The sequence below is a fragment of the Hippocampus zosterae genome, chromosome 2 (genome assembly GCF_025434085.1).
Source record: "Hippocampus zosterae strain Florida chromosome 2, ASM2543408v3, whole genome shotgun sequence".
Lineage (NCBI taxonomy): Eukaryota > Metazoa > Chordata > Actinopteri > Syngnathiformes > Syngnathidae > Hippocampus > Hippocampus zosterae.
Genome location: NC_067452.1, coordinates 29,480,638 through 29,497,911, shown reverse-complemented (window position 1 = coordinate 29,497,911; position 17,274 = coordinate 29,480,638). Strand labels below are relative to the sequence as shown.

The following is a 17,274-nucleotide window of genomic DNA, read 5'->3' as shown; positions in this document are numbered from 1 at the left end:
ATCTGCACTTAAAAGTTTCGATTTTTTTTGTGTGTCTTACATACATACATACAGTTTTATATATACATAAAATGAGGTTTTTCATTTAGAATTAATACAATTATGTGCCACTAGTTGAGGAAAAAAAATATGTACCGGTAACACTTTTGTTCCTATGTCATATTTGGTCAAAACGACCCCCCCCACACACACACACACACACACACACTCGTTTTCCTTGTATTCAGGCCTCAAAATCTCAAATTTAAGGTTTGGTCTGGAGAATCAACCTTGCCCAATTAGGGCAAATGGAGCTTATTAGCAATTTAGCATATGCCCTTGCTGCAGCCCTACACAGTGTCACTCAACCTAAGTTGAATAATGGATTCTGTGTGCCCACCGTTGTAGTCTCTGGCACAATTTCAGCAGTGCTGCTGCGCCAATCTGCTATCAGCTCACAGTATCATAAAAAAGGCATATTTGTGGTTTTGCATTAAATTAAAGCCATGTGCTTTCTTTGTCTGAAAAGGGGAGGACGTAATTATTAATTTGACTACAGTGCAGCTTGGGCGCCTCACATGGAAGAGGCTCGTAACAAAATGGATTTATCACACATGCTCACCCTAAAAACGGAATAAATCGCACTTTCTTTCTACAAGCAGACAAAAACATAGCCAAGTGTCCATATACAAAATGTCAATCCTATTAGCATTAGTAATGGTTGCATCCCGAAGCAAGCACTTCAAACAAAACCTTCACCAGTTCTTACAACACAGTTACTTTACATGTTTTGTTAGGGTTTTTTTTTATCCTTGTCATTTGAATAATTCAAGTGCATAGATTTACTTGATTACTACAAGTAAATTATTCATTAATCCATCCACCTATTTTCGATATACCGCTTATCCAGCTTAGGGTCACAGCCATGTGGAGTTAACCCAGCTGACTTTCAGTGAAAACCTGACGATACCAATATCTAGTCACCGGTCAGTCACACAGTACAATATCTAATCTTGAGATTTGACTGTACTCTACACAGATTCAAGTCAAATTGAGAAAGATACAGCAAAGCAAATAAAACCCAGCAACAAAATACACCAGTGATTGTGAAAATCTGGCTCCCTCTAGAGGTACAAGAAAGAATTGTTGATATATATATACTGTATGCATATTTTATATACAGCATATATTTACATACGAAATGCAGCATGAAATACTTCCACCCATCCATCCATTATCCGAACTGCTTCGGATAATGTCGCGAGCGTGCTCGAGCCTATCCTACCTGTCTTCGGACAGTAGGCAGGGTGCACCATGAACTGGTTGCCGACAGAATTGCACGGCACGCATAGACGAACAAGCATTCGCACTCACAATCACACCTTGGGACAATTTCGAGTGTTCCATTAACCTGCCATGCATGTTTTTGAGATGTGGGAGGAAATCGGAGTACCCAAAGAAAACCCACACAGACGGGGAGAACACGCAAGCTCCACAAAGGAAGGCAGGAGCCGGAATTGAACAGCTCTATTTATAAAACACATTTCATACATAGGGCAACTCAAACACAACAGCTAATGACATTCACAAACAAAGCATAGAAAACAAAAGTAGCTTACCAAAATTACTAAAGAACATACGTTGACAATACGCCTTAGTAGAGACTTTAAATGGACACTTCACTGGCCATGCGAATAGTGACATCACCGCTTCAGGGGATTCATCAAGGGAATTCGTCCTTCTGGGAATAGGAGCAGGAACAATGGCACTTTATAATTAGGTCTACATGTAAAAATTTCATCAGCACTAAAATTCATCCCTCTTGAAATACTTGTAGTGATTTCAAGGGGAAGTCAACCAAAAATTTTCTTTCCATGAGTATGTCCTATTGAGCTCCAGTCGTCTAAGCACAGCATTCTGATGAATACTGTGTTTGTGGAATATGAGTTAAAGCAGTCAAATCCACCCATTTTTGTCCATCTCAGAAGGTCACATTTTGCCACCTGGTGTCCACTGAAAATGACATCACAGTTGCCCAGGGCTCAGGTTCAGAAAACGAGTGAGCAGTGATATACTTTTAACAAATAAAACATATGCTTTGGGCTTATTACGCTACAGTACTGTATTTTCATGTTGGCCATGCGCTATGGGGAAAATAACGATTTAAAAAGTGTTCCAGTAAGTAATGCAGTATTTCTCAGCCTTCGTTGACCCAAGGCACATATTTTACTTTTGAAAACCCCTAGTGGCACAACACCAAACAAAATGTGGAACAACTAGGTCAATTTCTGGCATCTCATGGAATTGAATCGACCTGACTGCTACGGTACAAATAGGTCACTGGCGTGGATAGATGAACAATGTACAATATTTGTCATAGTAATTTTAGGATTGTAGACTATTAAAAAGAAAGAAATAACAATTTAATCAAACGGTAATGATTTCAGTGATCACAAGTGAATATGCGGTAAGAATCACATCCATTTCCTGTAAAAAAATTTATACAATTTATCCTTGTCATTTGATTTTTTTTTTTTTATCCACTTAATCACACCAAACTAATGACGACAAGGTGGCGATGCAACGTCAATGTACTACTTACAAGAATTAACTTTGGAAAAGATGTTAGGAGACTGTGAAACGTCACAAACACGTCAAACTCTTCGCCATTACGTTGCTTCGCTGCAGCGACTTGGCGACATTTTGCAGTAGGAATGTTTGGTTTGATTGGTCGGTCTTTACAATCTCAGACTTCAAAAATGTCGACATGCTTCATGAAGCCGAAGAGTTCGGTTAAAACATGTAATCAATTTGCCAGAATATAAGGGTAAAAGGTGCGCATAAGAAGAAAGAAGTCCAAAAGAGTCGAATCCAGAGCTCATAGATGAACGCTGATTGACAGGTGAGAGCAAGGTTTTTATCCATACAGTTTCTATTCGTAATCGAATATCAGCGCGATGTAAGGCAGGCAAACTTTGTGCCCATGGTCCACATTTTTTACGTGTAAAATATGAATAATTGTTTATTTTAAGAATAAAATTACATTGTAAATCCATTATTTCATTAGAGGATTTTGTATGAATTCGATTACGAGTTCATCAAAAAAAATAATTGATTGAAAAGCTAAATGAATGCGAGAATAAAAATAAAATTTCAATCAAAAAAGATAAAAATATAAATCATGCTCATTTACTTAGAATTGTTCATAATTCACAAATTACTCCACAAATGTTGAATAAAACAGGTGACACTAACCTACTTATCAAAACTGCGAGCATTGTATTTATAGAAATACACAAGAACCCCATTACATTTTTGGTACAGATCCAAATAAGGTGGCGATATGGACATGAATTTTGCTATTTTTATTTAACAATGAACAATTGTTGAAATGTAATAACCGCCGTAAACCATGTACAAGGAGATGTACAATTTTGTGCTCATGTGGTCAAATGTGTAGGGTTCTGGTGCCATTGTAGTAGATGTAGTTGATGCTAAACAGATTTTTATTTGCCTTTTGAGTCAGCATGAGATTCTGCATTGTTTTGATGTTTTATTGTGATAACTGTTTGAATGTTTTGGGTTTTGTTTTTTGTTTTTATTATTTTATGTGCAGCATGTTGTATGGTTGTTTCTTAAGTGCTCTACAAATAAAGTTGAACTGACATGTGTCAATGACACTTTGTAAATCATAACCTTAACATCTGATTGTTCTTTCAGATGCCATGCAAGTCTGGAAATGTGGTCTGTTCTTATTCCTTTTTGCCCATAGTTTGGCTCTTGAAGAGGAAGAGGAGGAGGAAACAGGTTTGTGTGTATATGAGAACATGACCCACTCTGATTCAAATAAGCGTTTTAACTTGGGGGGAAAAAATGTGCTGCGTGCTAACTTGCTAATTCCTCTGTTGAGTAAATTTTACTAAAGTCGCACTTTTGATATGGTGCTGAAGTGGATCAATGACCATCTATAATCAGTGCACGGTGTGGCTGTTTAGTGGCTGAAGATATCGGTGTCCATCAGCTGGAGCGTCTGGTGGAACTGCTGGCGCCTTCTGAGTGTGAGGACCTCCTGGTTGCACTCTCTAATTCAGAAGAAATCACGCAACGTATTGTCAAGAGAGACACCTCTTCACTTGAAGGTCAGCACTCAACTGCTTTGATCTCAGAGGGGATTGAGCTTTTTCCGTTGCTCGCCCCTCCCTTGGAATGACTTCAGGCAAGCGTCCCTCTGTGTGGAGCATTATAATTCATTTTTATTGTATTTTTATTCTTTGGCATTTGACTCAGCTTGAGACCCGGCATTGTTTTAGTGTTTTATTGTGTTTGCTGAAGTGATTTTATGTGAATAATTTAGTCTTTTAACTGTTTCTATTTGTACTTTTTGCCCAATACTTTTTATGCAGCTCTGGTTTTTAAAGTGCTGTGTAAATAAAGTCGAACTGAATCATTAGTACAGCGATGTCCTATGTGACATCATAGATGATTGGAATGAAGGTTTTTCTTTTCAAAAAATACTGCAGGTGTTGCAAAATGAACCGAAAAAAGTCACAAAAAAGCAATATGCTGAAATGAGGCCTGGTGAGATTTGCTGTGGTCTTGTGTGACATCTTACAAGACAGTGGTTCGAATTCCTCTTTCGAGGCATACTTGTCTGAAAAATTCTCTGTACAACTTTAGCGACATTTGACATCAGAGTTTCTCCTGTGTCAAAATTAATCCATTAAAACTTGGAAATAAGACCCACATATTTTATGTTCTACTAGAAAGTGAGGCAAAGTGTCGTAGGGACCTGAAAGAGAGGCTTCAAAAAAGCGATCCAGAGATGTACTATGATCGACTTACTCGGGCCTTGCACCACATCGGCAGAGCAGACATCGCCAACGGTAAGAGTTTCGATGATCCAATTTCAATGAATTTGTCTGAAAATTCTATGATTTCAAATATATCTTTGATCGTTAATCTATGCCACTGACATATAGTGACATAATGAACAATCAAATGCTCTGAAAAGAACACCCAGACGTTTGCATGTTCTCCCCGTGCTTGCGTGGGTTTTCTGCGGGTACTCTGGTTTTCTCCCACATTCCAAAAACATGCGTGGCAGGCTGACTGAACACTCAAAATTGTCCCTCGGTGTGAGTAAGAGTGCGGATGGTTGTTTGTCTGTGTGCCCTGCGATTGGCTGGCAACTGGTTGAAGGGTGTACCCCGCCTACTACCTGATGACGGCTGGGATACTTAGGTATGCTTGGTTTTGAATGACAGCTTACCCCCCTTAAAATGGATTTTATAATAACAGTTTACAGTGAAACATGATTAGCCGCTCAAGGATAGGATCTGAACTGTAACATTTTTGCCTTCCGAGCCGTGCAGTCCTTGATTCACTTGAGTACTTTGCCTCTGTAACATTTCATAGTGTCATTTGGGATTGCTTTTATGGGGAGCCTACTGATGTAGTAATAAGCTTCAAATAAAAAGGTTTGACTTTGTTTGTACAACGAACTGTTGATAACAAACCTCACAAGGGGAAATCACAGCATGTCCTTCGACAACCACAAATTGGAACAAAGCCCGATGTGGCTGCTTGGCGGTTGTATTTTTACAAGTGCTTCTTTAATCCAGTCAAAAATGCCTCCTTGAAGACTTTAAACGCCAGCATATAATTGCTTCATTATGTCATGATGGGTTTTAATTGGAGCATCAGAAGTGGCTTTTTTTTTTTTGCACGCTGCCAGTTTCTGGCATGTGTTGTCGTCCAGTGTGGCCAAGACGAAGGTGTAAATGATCTGACGGAGGACTCATTGGAGTTGACACGAGCCACCAAGGAAACCATCTGCTCCTTTCATCAGCAAAAGGCAGGCGATGACAAGGCGAGGCACGAGGGAGATGGTGGCATCTTTAATGAAAAATGTGGGGCGGATGCAGAATGCACCAAAATACAAAACACCATCAATTTCTGGTCCAAAATGATCTTTTCATATCGACCTTTATTGTGCCAGCGCAAGGCTCACTGATCATAGACCAAACACCAATCGCTGCCAAACTGGGTGTGCTGGCGTCGACAAGGCGATGGAGTTGGAGGGTACCCGGTAAAGTGACAATTTTGATGCCAGAAAGTTGATCTGAACCTAAGTGTGCTCAGACTGTGTCGAAGTACCAGCAAGGGATGAACTGCTGCGTTTAAGTTCAATTGAGTCCCAAGTAGATAATGAGCTCCGCTGAGATATGTGGTGGATATCAGATGTGTTTAATTCATAAATATATGTAAAGTGGGCATCAAACTGAATGATTATCAATATTGTCATCAAAGTTAGTATTTTTTAAATCACTCCCCAGGCTGGCGCAGCTATGGGGGCCTGGGGAACATGAACAGTACCCACTTCAAATTTTTTTGACCTGCACGTGGCAGCTTCGCCCATGTCAAAAAACCTTTCTGCACTCCACCATGTTGACACTGTCAGACTCGTGCGCCAGATTACAACGAAATGAGAGTAGCAGCTTGGATTGCAAATGAAGTGGGCTGTAGTCACTCCAACAGTGGCGCAGACCTACCTCGCTCAGATCCGCTGACCTGCAACCATCTTTCAAATGATCAACACCAGGTCTAATTCGCCTGCGGCCTGGAGTTACGCCACGCACCATGCATGGTTTATGCCATACGCGAAATAGAGCCCTTAATGTTGCATCAAGTACCTCTTTAGACGCATTTTTGGCCATTTCAATCATCATGCTTTTTTTTTCTTCCTCAGAGCTGGGCAAGAACATCAACCAGGATAAAATTTTAAACCTGAAACGTTATGCTGAAGGCTATCATGAGTTTTTCAAGTCCATGAACTTCGAAGAGGCAGAACCAGAAACAGGCAAAACAAAAAGACAGAAAAGAGGTGAGTGATTTGGCATTAAAAGAAGTTGGAGCAAGTTCATCGGCACATCACATTGCTTATATTAATCTGCATAAATGCAGTGCAACCTATAAGGATGAACCAAGTTCATTTTGGCATGCGGGATGACCTTCTGATTTGTTAAAATGAAGCCAATTTAACCATGTGTTTGTGTGTGTGGGGTGGGGTGGGGGGGTCATTTCCATTTCCAGCTCTTATTCGTGCCAGCTCACTGCCTTTCTCAGCTGTGTTGTGCATCGTGATTACGACTGGAGTATGCCACAGTATAAATATTACAGTATTATTATTATTATCAAATGATGTTACCAAGAAACAAAACAACATTTGTTTGAAGAAGCACATCGCTGGTATGGAGGCTGTTTTTTTAACACTCTGAGTTTACCATCTTCCACTTGTCGGCTGAGGAACAAAAAAGTTGCATTAATTAGTTGCACTGTGAACTTAAATTGACTGCTGGAGAACAATCCATCCGAGCATGCCCATATGGGTGTAAAGAAGGGCTTCTGTGTAATCCTCCCTTCATAAATGACAAACAGCGATGTTTCACTGGACTCCAAAATGTATTCTTCTTTAGGCTAGGCTCACACTGCGGTGAGATGCCCAATTCGGATTTTTTGTTCAACTAATATCGCTGGTGTCACCAAAACTTACGTCACAAAATTTTTTCATGTCAGTCCACACATGTGTGTGTGTTATTTTTACAAATTCTTGACCAATCTAAAATGATTTACCGGTAGTGTCTTTGACGGAGTCAAACAGACATAGGTTGTTTTTGGGGGGGGGGGTCTTCTGAAAAGTGATTCTTTTTGTGGCACAATGATTCTGCCCGACAATATGCAACTTCTAATGTGAATGGAATGCATCTGAAGCAACACGCATGCACATAATCAATTTGTCATGTAGTAAAGTATTTATGGAAACTATTGTGGTCCTGTGTGGAGGGCTCTTCTAATTTCTTTATTTGCAACTTCCTCAGTCTTCTTCTGTTAAATTGAAGCACCCCCCTTCAACAAAAATGCCATTGAAGAGTAAGTGGGGGAGGAGGTAGAAATGTTTTGGAAAAAAAAGTTGATTTTATACTAGGTGCTTTCTACCGCCTTTATTACCGATTTGTCTTACTGTTTATTGTGCATGTTAAATTGCTCCATGTACAGCACTTTGTATGCAGCGATCGCTGTTTTAAAGTGCTCTATAAATACTGTTGACTTGACTTGACTATTCACTTTGCATGAATAAATCAGATGTGTGTCACATATGGAGAAAAAAATGAACATAGCCTGTGTTTCAATCCTGGATTAGATTTGGTGTGAGCAGTTGCAACACATTCCTTTACTCTATTTCCAAGGAATTATGAAACAAAGTAATCATCACCTGTCTAATGTGGCAATTCCCCTGGGAAACAATTTGATCGTGTTTGTCCAAAAGGTGCTGCTCCACACATCTTATGCCTTTGTGCCTAACTATTCATTATGTGCATGTTTGTGGGTATATGTTAGCATCCGATTTGACTTGGCGCGACCTCGATCTGATTGTGGAGCGACCCCCAGTCCCTGCGTACTCCACGGGCCCTTTGGACGTGGCACTCCCTCTTCTGTATGGGATCCTGTTGGGCTTCGGGGGAACCTTGCTGGCCGCCATCTCCACACTCTACATTGTCTTGCGTATCTCACGCCGGAGCCAGAAGAGTTGTCGGCCCAGGGTTCGCTCCCTCCCCAGTTACGAGGTAATAACTGAAAATTAGACTGGGCTTTTCTTGACTTGAGAATGACTGGACAAAAAGTAGGTGATGTACTATAATACTCAACAGAGCAAATAAAGCACTTCCAACAGGAATCATGTTTTTTTTTTTGTTTTTGTTTTTTTGGGACAGTGTATTGCAAGGCTGCTGAACGTTTTGGCTCACCAGTGGGTTGGTGACTTGGGGCTGACAGATGCACTGGAACCAGGCCCTGGCGCCAAAGGTTGTTCCGACTTCGTGTCTGTCTGGCATGGAAGAGAACTAATTATGCAGCTTGCTTTGCGCCAAGCCTGTCGATAGTGACATGGTCCTTTGAACTGTTAGAGGAAAGATTTTGAATGCGATTGGTTAGTTTTGAACACAGAAACATCACCGGTTCTAAGAAGGTGTGCACACTTGTGAAACCACATTATTTCATTTTTCTATGCATGGCATACCGGGTCAATAAATTACAGAAAACAACCTACTGACCATGGGCAGCATCTGTCAGGATGACATCGAACACGTGTATCATCCACGAATGAGCCCCAATGCTTTTACCCCTTTCATGCACCAATAACGTTAACCTGTAACCTAATAACATGACAAGCCGTCCACTGTAGTAAACTCTGTCCCTGAAAGGGTTCATGTGTACCGTAGATGAGCATCTTAAAGTACAGCATGACTATCAATGACATTGTTTTCATGAGTGGGAATTGTTGTACATTACATTAACAATATGTCGCAAGTCATGTCTGCCAAGAATTATATTAGGAGATTAGTCTATTTTTGTTGATGACCGATTGGTGTGTAATGTGGATTAGTTCCCAACCCATCTGCACGCCATTTGGTACCTAACACAAGACTGAACAAAATATATTTAATTGATCATCCTAATCACATGACACAGTATATGAAAATGTGAGCCCACAAGCTTAGAAAAATTCCCCCAAAAAAATTAATTAATGAAATCACTCTTGTCATGCCAAAATGATAAAGAAAAATAACTTTAAACATCCAACGAAATCAAAGCTGCATTTTAAAGTAAAGTGACACATTTGTCCTAAAAATATGGGGTTATCACTACAGATGATTCTCAAGCAACAAGCCCGCTCTGCGACAGCTCGCATATGAAGAAATGAATCCTTCGCAACTCCCCTAACACATGGAGTTGTGATCTGCGGGGAAATAGGCAGAAATATCCAGAGAGTGCCAAAAAGTGCAGAATTCCTTTCTTCCATTTCCAACAGTCTATCTTTGTCAAGTGGAAATTTCTCCCAATGATAGCGCCCAAAACAAAATTACTTTGTACGTCGAGGATTGGACATAAGCAGCACACTTGTGCTACTGGATCCCATTACCCCAAGATTGGACCAGCTCATCGAAGGGGAAACAAGTATCAGGCACAACAGCTCTAAGTGGAATGGTGAGTTGTATTTTTCATAATCCCGTGATATTTTTACCTGCTGTGGGTTCAACGATGGGGAATGATGAGCTCTGCGCTCCAAAGACTCGCAGCTGCCACGCTCGGCCTGGATGATGCATTTGTTCTTCAATCTAACTGAGGGCCCAGCAGGAAGCTCCTCTTGGATGATCATGACAATGAAAATATCAGACTTTGGAAATACAGAAACTGAGCATTTTCACACACAAGTGGCTGCCAGGCCTTTCAGGTGCGTCATTAAGCAGGCCGAGCTCCACAAGAGGCAGACTTAATGTCATGTAAAGATGAAGCAGTCACTGATGTCATGCATGATCAGAGATCGAACCTGACACTGAATTGACATTTTCACTGGCAGATGGCACATGCATGCCTATCTGTCAATTTCCATGCCAAACCCTCTCTAGAGTTATGTAGATTTTCATGTATCTTCATAGAAATATAGAAAGGCTGTAAGTCCTGGATGTGCAGAAATCGGGTGCTGTGTGGTGTAGCCTCAAGGGTGTTCCTGGAACCGGAGGTTTAAATTTCACACTCCCCTCTCATTTGCATCATCATGTGTAAGGCCACTGAGGTGCAACAGTCCCAGCTCAGCAATCACCCTCCCTTGGCTCAATATATATGGATCACAGGAAAATAGATCACAACACTTTTACAACCCTTTTTGCTTTCAAATAGCTTCAGTTTCAGCTTTAAAGTTTTGTCTTTCATGATTTCCTTGAGGGTTAAACTCAGATTTCAGTTTCTTCAAGAACCTAAGATTTTACAATTAACCCACAGTGTCATCCTGTGGTTATGTTGGGTTACTACAGTGAAACAAAAAAATGGAGCTCAGTAAGTACATGTGGAGTGATGTTTAAGACGACATAGCGAATACTGTAATCCACTTGTTTAAGGTCAGATCCGAACATTTATCCTTAAAAATGATCCAGAACTTGCCATAATTCTCTACCATAAATTTTAAACAAGACATTTTTCAATATCAATATTTCTTAATATGATGTGAATGATGTGTCTTCAAATGAGCAGCAGTAGATGTTGCCAGAATACAATACAATACTTTAAAATGATTTGTTAATAGCCTCATACATCCACCGGATGTCCAGCAGCCTGTAAACCTGCGGCTAGATTATAGCGGCAAAAGCATTACAAGACTTAACTGGAAAGGCACTGAGTAAAGCGCAGACTTCCACCAAGGTAACAGTTAACCATACTGTATTTTGAAAATATGAGCAAATGATAGCACAACCACTAAGTGCTCTTGACAATAACGAAGTACTGTAGACATCAACAAACTGCCACAATGTGAAGGTGCACGCAAACAAAATAAAGCCCACTCATAGCCGGTTAACAAGCAACACGACGACGACTTTGTGATTAAAATATGTGATTAAATAACATCGTTTACTGTTTTTTTGAAATTGCTATATCTATGTATATGTTTAAAAAAAATTACATTGTCAATGGTGGTCAATTGTATAATTGGTAAAAGTAACAAATTTATCACTGAAAGACACATTCTCCGTTAAACCAGTAAAGAAAACGACCTTGTAGGCCATGCATGTCCAGCTCCGGGCTTGGAGGGCGACTGTCCTGCCCGTTTTCCATCTATCCCGGCTGCAACACACCTGATTCAGATGAGCAGCTCCTCAGCCAGCTCTGAAACAGCATTAGAACGATCCTGATTATTTGAATCAGGTGCGTTGCTCCTGGGAGAGCTGGAAAACAAGCAGGACAGCGGCCCTTGAGGACCGACTTTGGACACCTCTGTTGTAGGCCGACTTGAATAAAACGCATTCAACTTTGTTGAGGAGCTGAATCACTTTATTATTAGGGTGAGACAACATACATGAAATTCAGTAATGCACACTTAGGAGATTCCTGCACTCATTCGCAAAAACACTTAAAGATATTTTAAAATGATACATCTTCCACCTCTTCTTTTCAACATGGCCACTCACATGAGTAACAAGCAAAAGAACAAATATGAACAAATATGATGGAATGTGTTTGCCAACAATAGCGTCGAAATTAAAGTGCATTGAGCGTTCATCTACAGGAGATATGTGAGGGTGGTTCTCCCCCTGGTGGACCTGAAAAGCAACTTGCACAGTGCTACTCTGGTCACGCAAAAACATACGTAGAATCTTGGAGAATGTAAACAACAGTCCAAAGCATTGTACATTAAAGTGTCTGAAAGATGACCGGGGTCACATTTGAATAGAATAAGAAAGGAGCTCAGAGGTTAATAAGATTATAATTCATGTTTCTATAATCACCCAACACAATAATTTATCTTAATGCTTAAAAACAGATGTGTTCTTGTAAAGACTATGTACTACATATCTAACTCGGGATCTGTTACCTCTACACTGCCTTCTTTTGTGACATTGGTCAAAATGCGCATGGCTCTGCGACGACATACAGTAGAGTACTGAACATGTGCGGCGCTACAACTGAGATGAAGCACAGCAAAGAAAACTGCTAGCCTATGAGCACAGTCCAAGATTGTGGATCAACAACATGTGTGTCTGCATGCCAGAAACAGTGCCAAGTTGACAATGTCACCTTGTAAAGCAAGGCTACACACATGCTCGCCAATTGTTTGAGATTGCAGGGCTCATCAAAAACAACATTGTGCAAGCCTTTCATCAGCACGTAGGGTGGTTTAAAATGTGAACACAAACGCATCATTCATAAATCATACGACATATATGTAAAACATTGCATGGTTCGGCTGTTGGCAATTACTTTCCTTCTTTAATGATTGACACACTTCCTATATAGCATATTTAAACCATATTTTATGATCTATGCTTTAGTTTCTAGTTATTGAATGTGTTTTGTGTTTAACCCCACCAGCCCCTGACCATTTTTCTTGGAAAATATTGATAGACACGTTATTTTTAAAGATTGTTGAGGATTAACAAAACAAAAAAACATCCCCAAATGTATTTCAGCAGGTGTCAGTTATATCTACACTGTATATTTGATTTCAAGTGTGTTTTTTTTTTGGGTGACATTTATCATGACATAATTTTGCCAGTTGAAACTCCCCAAAACATAATTGCAGTCGCGTCACTTGAACCACATAAGCAGTTTCTAGTCCAAATACATTAGTAGTTTTTTTAAAAACAAATCATCCTTGTGGTGCTCCATTGCCATTTTAGCTAATACACTGACATTAACTGTTTTCAAATTCTCGTTTGGGAAGAAAAAAAAAACCCATAGCTGTCAATGTTCTCTGAAACCAGCGCTGCACAGAGAAGATGACACTGGAAGAAGCACGTTCTGAAAGTTCTGTCATAGTTGTTTTGAACTGCTAGTCTACAGTAGACATTTTAAGAGGACATATTGTGGAAAGTTGACTTATTAATTGCTTGTGTCCAAATAGTTGGGTCTCTGGTTGGCCTGCCTGTTTGAATTGTTTTTCGTTTTTGGCCTCATTATAAACAGCCTGTCTTTTTCCTGGAACGGAGCAAACAGGATTTGTTTAAAAACTAGCAAAGATGGTGATTAAAAAAACGTAACAGAAAGTAGCCTTGAAGTTGAGACATGCATTCAAGAACAAGAAAAGAGTGTTAGCCACAACATACATACAATGACACGAGTGCACGTCCCGATGGTCAAAGTCAGTGACTATTTTACCAACACAGATCCTTCGGTTCTGATAAAAAGTCTTTGAGCCCAAGCCGGAGAACCCTCAGAGTCTGTCACACCCATTTAAAAATCACTGAGGATGCTGATGTCTGCAAACTCCTGCCGATATCGAAACGAGTACAAGACCAAGAGGGAGGACCACTTGAGGGTCATGAAGCTCCAAACGGACGACAGATACAGACTCCTCGGATCAGTCAGAGCTGCGGTACACAAACAAATATTATTGCTCGGCTTCTGTGCCGTAAACAAGTCGTGGCATGGGAGGCTCTTACATTGCTTCTGTGTGATGGCCAACGTCAAGAAGGTGATGAGGGCTGTCATGGAGAGGACACCGAAGAGCAAGCCGACGCAGATGAAGAGCTTGAGGCCTTTGAGCCATGTGCGCCAGTAGTCCTGAAGGTACATGATGTGTGTGACCAAAGCCCAGAGCGCCAACACGCCTGTCAAACACAACAGCGCATATTAAACCTCAATGGAATTGGGTTTGTATTATTTTATGTCACTCTAACAGTGATCTGCCTATGAGTATTATTCTGTAATATTATTCTGTTGTGTTGCTGCTCTGTGTGTGTTCAAGGGAGTAAAATTCTGTAACGTGCAAATTTCACATCAGGCCATTTCAAGTGTTTCTCATAACCATAGGGGACTTCCGTTCGACTAAATATGGTTTGGGTGAATAGTTTGGTGTTTAAATAAACAGTGTATGATTTTCTTTTGTTTTCCAGTTGTCTTCAACTGGGGGTGACGAAAATTTAAAAAAAGCCGGAAGCTATCAGCTTTGGGGAGTTAGGCAATTAATATCCAACCCAGTCTTCCTCGATTATTGCCGGTTATCTCTCTTTCCTATAAAAAAAATGTCGATATTAATTTCCTTTTGAAATCTAGTTTTGCATGACAAACGGTATTATACTTGTCATTTTTCGTAATTTTTAGTTCCTCAATGAGGTCTTTTACCAAAAAAATTACACACACACAAAAAGACAACTTCCCCCAAAGACAAACCAACTTCGATGTAAACGCCACTGAAACATTGCCAAGTTTGCAACCGTTGTGCAATGATGATGGGATAAGAGGCCACAATAAAGATATTGCTGGCCATTTCGCATCACTATCTGAGGAAAACCAGAGTCGTTTATTTGGAATTTCTGCTCTGCTTTTTATAAAACAGGATGACATGGAGGGAAATTTGTACAGGCACGGCAATTACGACAGCAGATGCTTCTACAGGAGGAAATAGTGTATATATTGAGGCAACACACAACGGAATGTATCAGCAGTATTATGAAACGTTCAATAAATTCTATATACACTCTAAAAAAAACACACATTTAACAAAATAATTTGTAACGGTGCCTGCGCCAAAACAGAACGCAACTTAAGGGAGATTAGTAAACACAACAGATACCTATTAGATGTTTTAAGATTAGTAAACATAACAGATACCTATTAGATGTTTTAAAATGTGAATAATATTCATATTGTATCTCCTGTTATGATAAACCGTAATTGTGCAATACAAACACGGTGCAAAACTCATGCTGTGAGGAATGCAACAAGGCCAGAAGGCCGGATTGCGAGCAAACCATTAATTAACATTATACAACACTACTTCCGCGAAGACACATTTTAGGAAGTTACAGTTTTGTTAACACAGGTCTTGGTTTGTTGTTTGAAATAGTTAAAGAAAACAAGGTGATGGGGTTAGTCTGTGAAGTAGAATCGCGTTTACGTACCTGAGAGGCCTCCCATAGCCGCCGTCCATGGCTGATGATAAACGATATTCCACACCAAAAACGCCGAAAGTCCAACCAAGGCACCAAAACTAGCGTAGCCTATGCTGATATATATCCTTCTGTATGCCATTTCGAAGTCGAACGACCGCCTCGGACGCGTGTGTGAACAGAGAACGTACTGTTTACTTCTAAAAAAAACACACGCTGCTAAACCAGCTCCATCCTTCGCCAGCTTACCTTATCGCAACATTACGTAAGTCGATAGCCTCGATGCTAACGACGGGTATCGGTAAATAACATGAAAACGGCCTTGGGAGAACAACCGAAGAGGGTCAAAGCTTTGTTGCGGTCAACGAAGAGAGCGATCGAATTATACACCAAAAGAGCGCCTTGGAATTTCGTGTAAAAACATCGAATATGAAAAGAAGATATAATATCAACAACACCGCAGCGAGATTGACACCTGACAGATTCGCTCGTGCCGCCACAAAGACGACACACTAACAGCAAGAGAGTAATCCTCCCCACAGTGTTGCAGAATGAAAAGGCAAAATCAACATTAACTGTTTGCCGTCTGTCCTCACATCACTACTCTGAACTTTTTAGCCGTCTGTCCTCACATCACTCCTCTGAACTCAAGTCAACTGTATTTATAGAGCACTTTAAAACAATGACCGCTGGATAGAAAGTGATAGAGCAAATATCACATAAACAATAAATAAATAACGTGGACTAATGCTACTGCAGACTTGCGTTGCAATAAGATCGAGCCAGGAGGCACGAGTATCAGGTACGCGGGTGTCTGTTCTTCGGTATTTGTGTAGGTTGAAAGATTGGCCCACTCCTCACACTCCAACTGAAGTGAGAGCCTTTCTCTGACTTTGTTCCTATTACAGAAAGTTCATTAGGAATTTTGCACATCATCCAGTACCCTTGCATGGACTGACAGAGAAGAATACACCATTGGACACCAGCTTGTGAAGAAGCATTCGCTTATTTGAAAGAAGCTCTATCACGTCCTCCTGTAATGGCCTTCCCAAACTTCGCCCAGCCGTTTCAACTATACACAGATGCCTCCTACTCTGCCATTGGGGCAGCGTTAGCTCAGAAGTGTGATGAGAGGGAAGTGGTCGTTGCCTATGCCAGCCATGTCCTCAGCAAAGCAGAGAGGAAATGGTTGACATATGACAGAGAGCTGTGGGCGATCGTCTGGTCTGTCAGACACTTTCGGCATTATCTCTACAAGCAACCTTTTGTCATCATTACAGATCACAAACCCCTCTCTTGGGCCTGAGAAGAATCCCCATCGACAGGACTGGTCGGCGTGCACGTTGGGACCTGGAATTAGATCCATATGAGTGGACTGTGATCCACAGAGAAGGATATCGGCATCAGAATGCAGACTCATTGTCGAGGCGCCCAGAGGTAACAAGTCCACCTGCCACCACTGACAACCCTTCTGTCGTCCCGCTGCCTTTTCATGTCGTCACAAAACCCAGCTATGTGTGCACCGCTGATCTTCAGCCGGAACCAGAACCAATACCCCATCAGCCGGTTCCAAACCAGTCCGAAGGATGCCCCTCATCGACTTTCCAGCTTTCCACCAGTGGATTGGAGGTGCAGAAGCAACAGCAGGACCCGATCCTGGCGGAGGTCATCAGATGGAAGACCAAAGGCTACAAACCCCCACTCTGAAGGATGAAAAATAGACCCGCTGCAGAGAAGTCACTCTGGCGTGAATACAGAAGGCTCACCTTTCACAATGAGCTGCTCTGTAGGAAAGTTCATAACCGAACATCCAAGTCAGCAGTCTATCAGGTTATCATACCTCAAGAGTTGCAGG

General features: G+C 40.9%; 3 protein-coding genes across 3 annotated transcripts in view; 2 read left to right on the top strand and 1 right to left on the bottom strand.

The window, feature by feature from the left end:
• Positions 1-17,274, top strand: part of pofut1 (protein O-fucosyltransferase 1) — a 404,965-nt gene that overhangs the window by 348,671 nt on the left and 39,020 nt on the right. The window lies entirely within an intron of this gene.
• LOC127596729 (transmembrane and death domain protein 1-like) lies at positions 2,574-8,713 on the top strand. The gene is made up of 6 exons (XM_052059568.1): positions 2,574-2,881; positions 3,700-3,786; positions 3,975-4,118; positions 4,743-4,862; positions 6,728-6,862; positions 8,377-8,713. The coding sequence occupies exons 2-6, from the start codon at positions 3,705-3,707 to the stop codon at positions 8,619-8,621; spliced, it is 726 nt and encodes a 241-aa protein (XP_051915528.1). The 5' UTR covers positions 2,574-2,881; positions 3,700-3,704; the 3' UTR covers positions 8,622-8,713.
• On the bottom strand, positions 11,841-15,936 carry slc48a1a (solute carrier family 48 member 1a). The gene is made up of 3 exons (XM_052059586.1): positions 15,432-15,936; positions 13,971-14,138; positions 11,841-13,898 (listed from the first exon to the last, which is right to left on the bottom strand). The coding sequence occupies exons 1-3, from the start codon at positions 15,559-15,561 to the stop codon at positions 13,762-13,764; spliced, it is 435 nt and encodes a 144-aa protein (XP_051915546.1). The 5' UTR covers positions 15,562-15,936; the 3' UTR covers positions 11,841-13,761.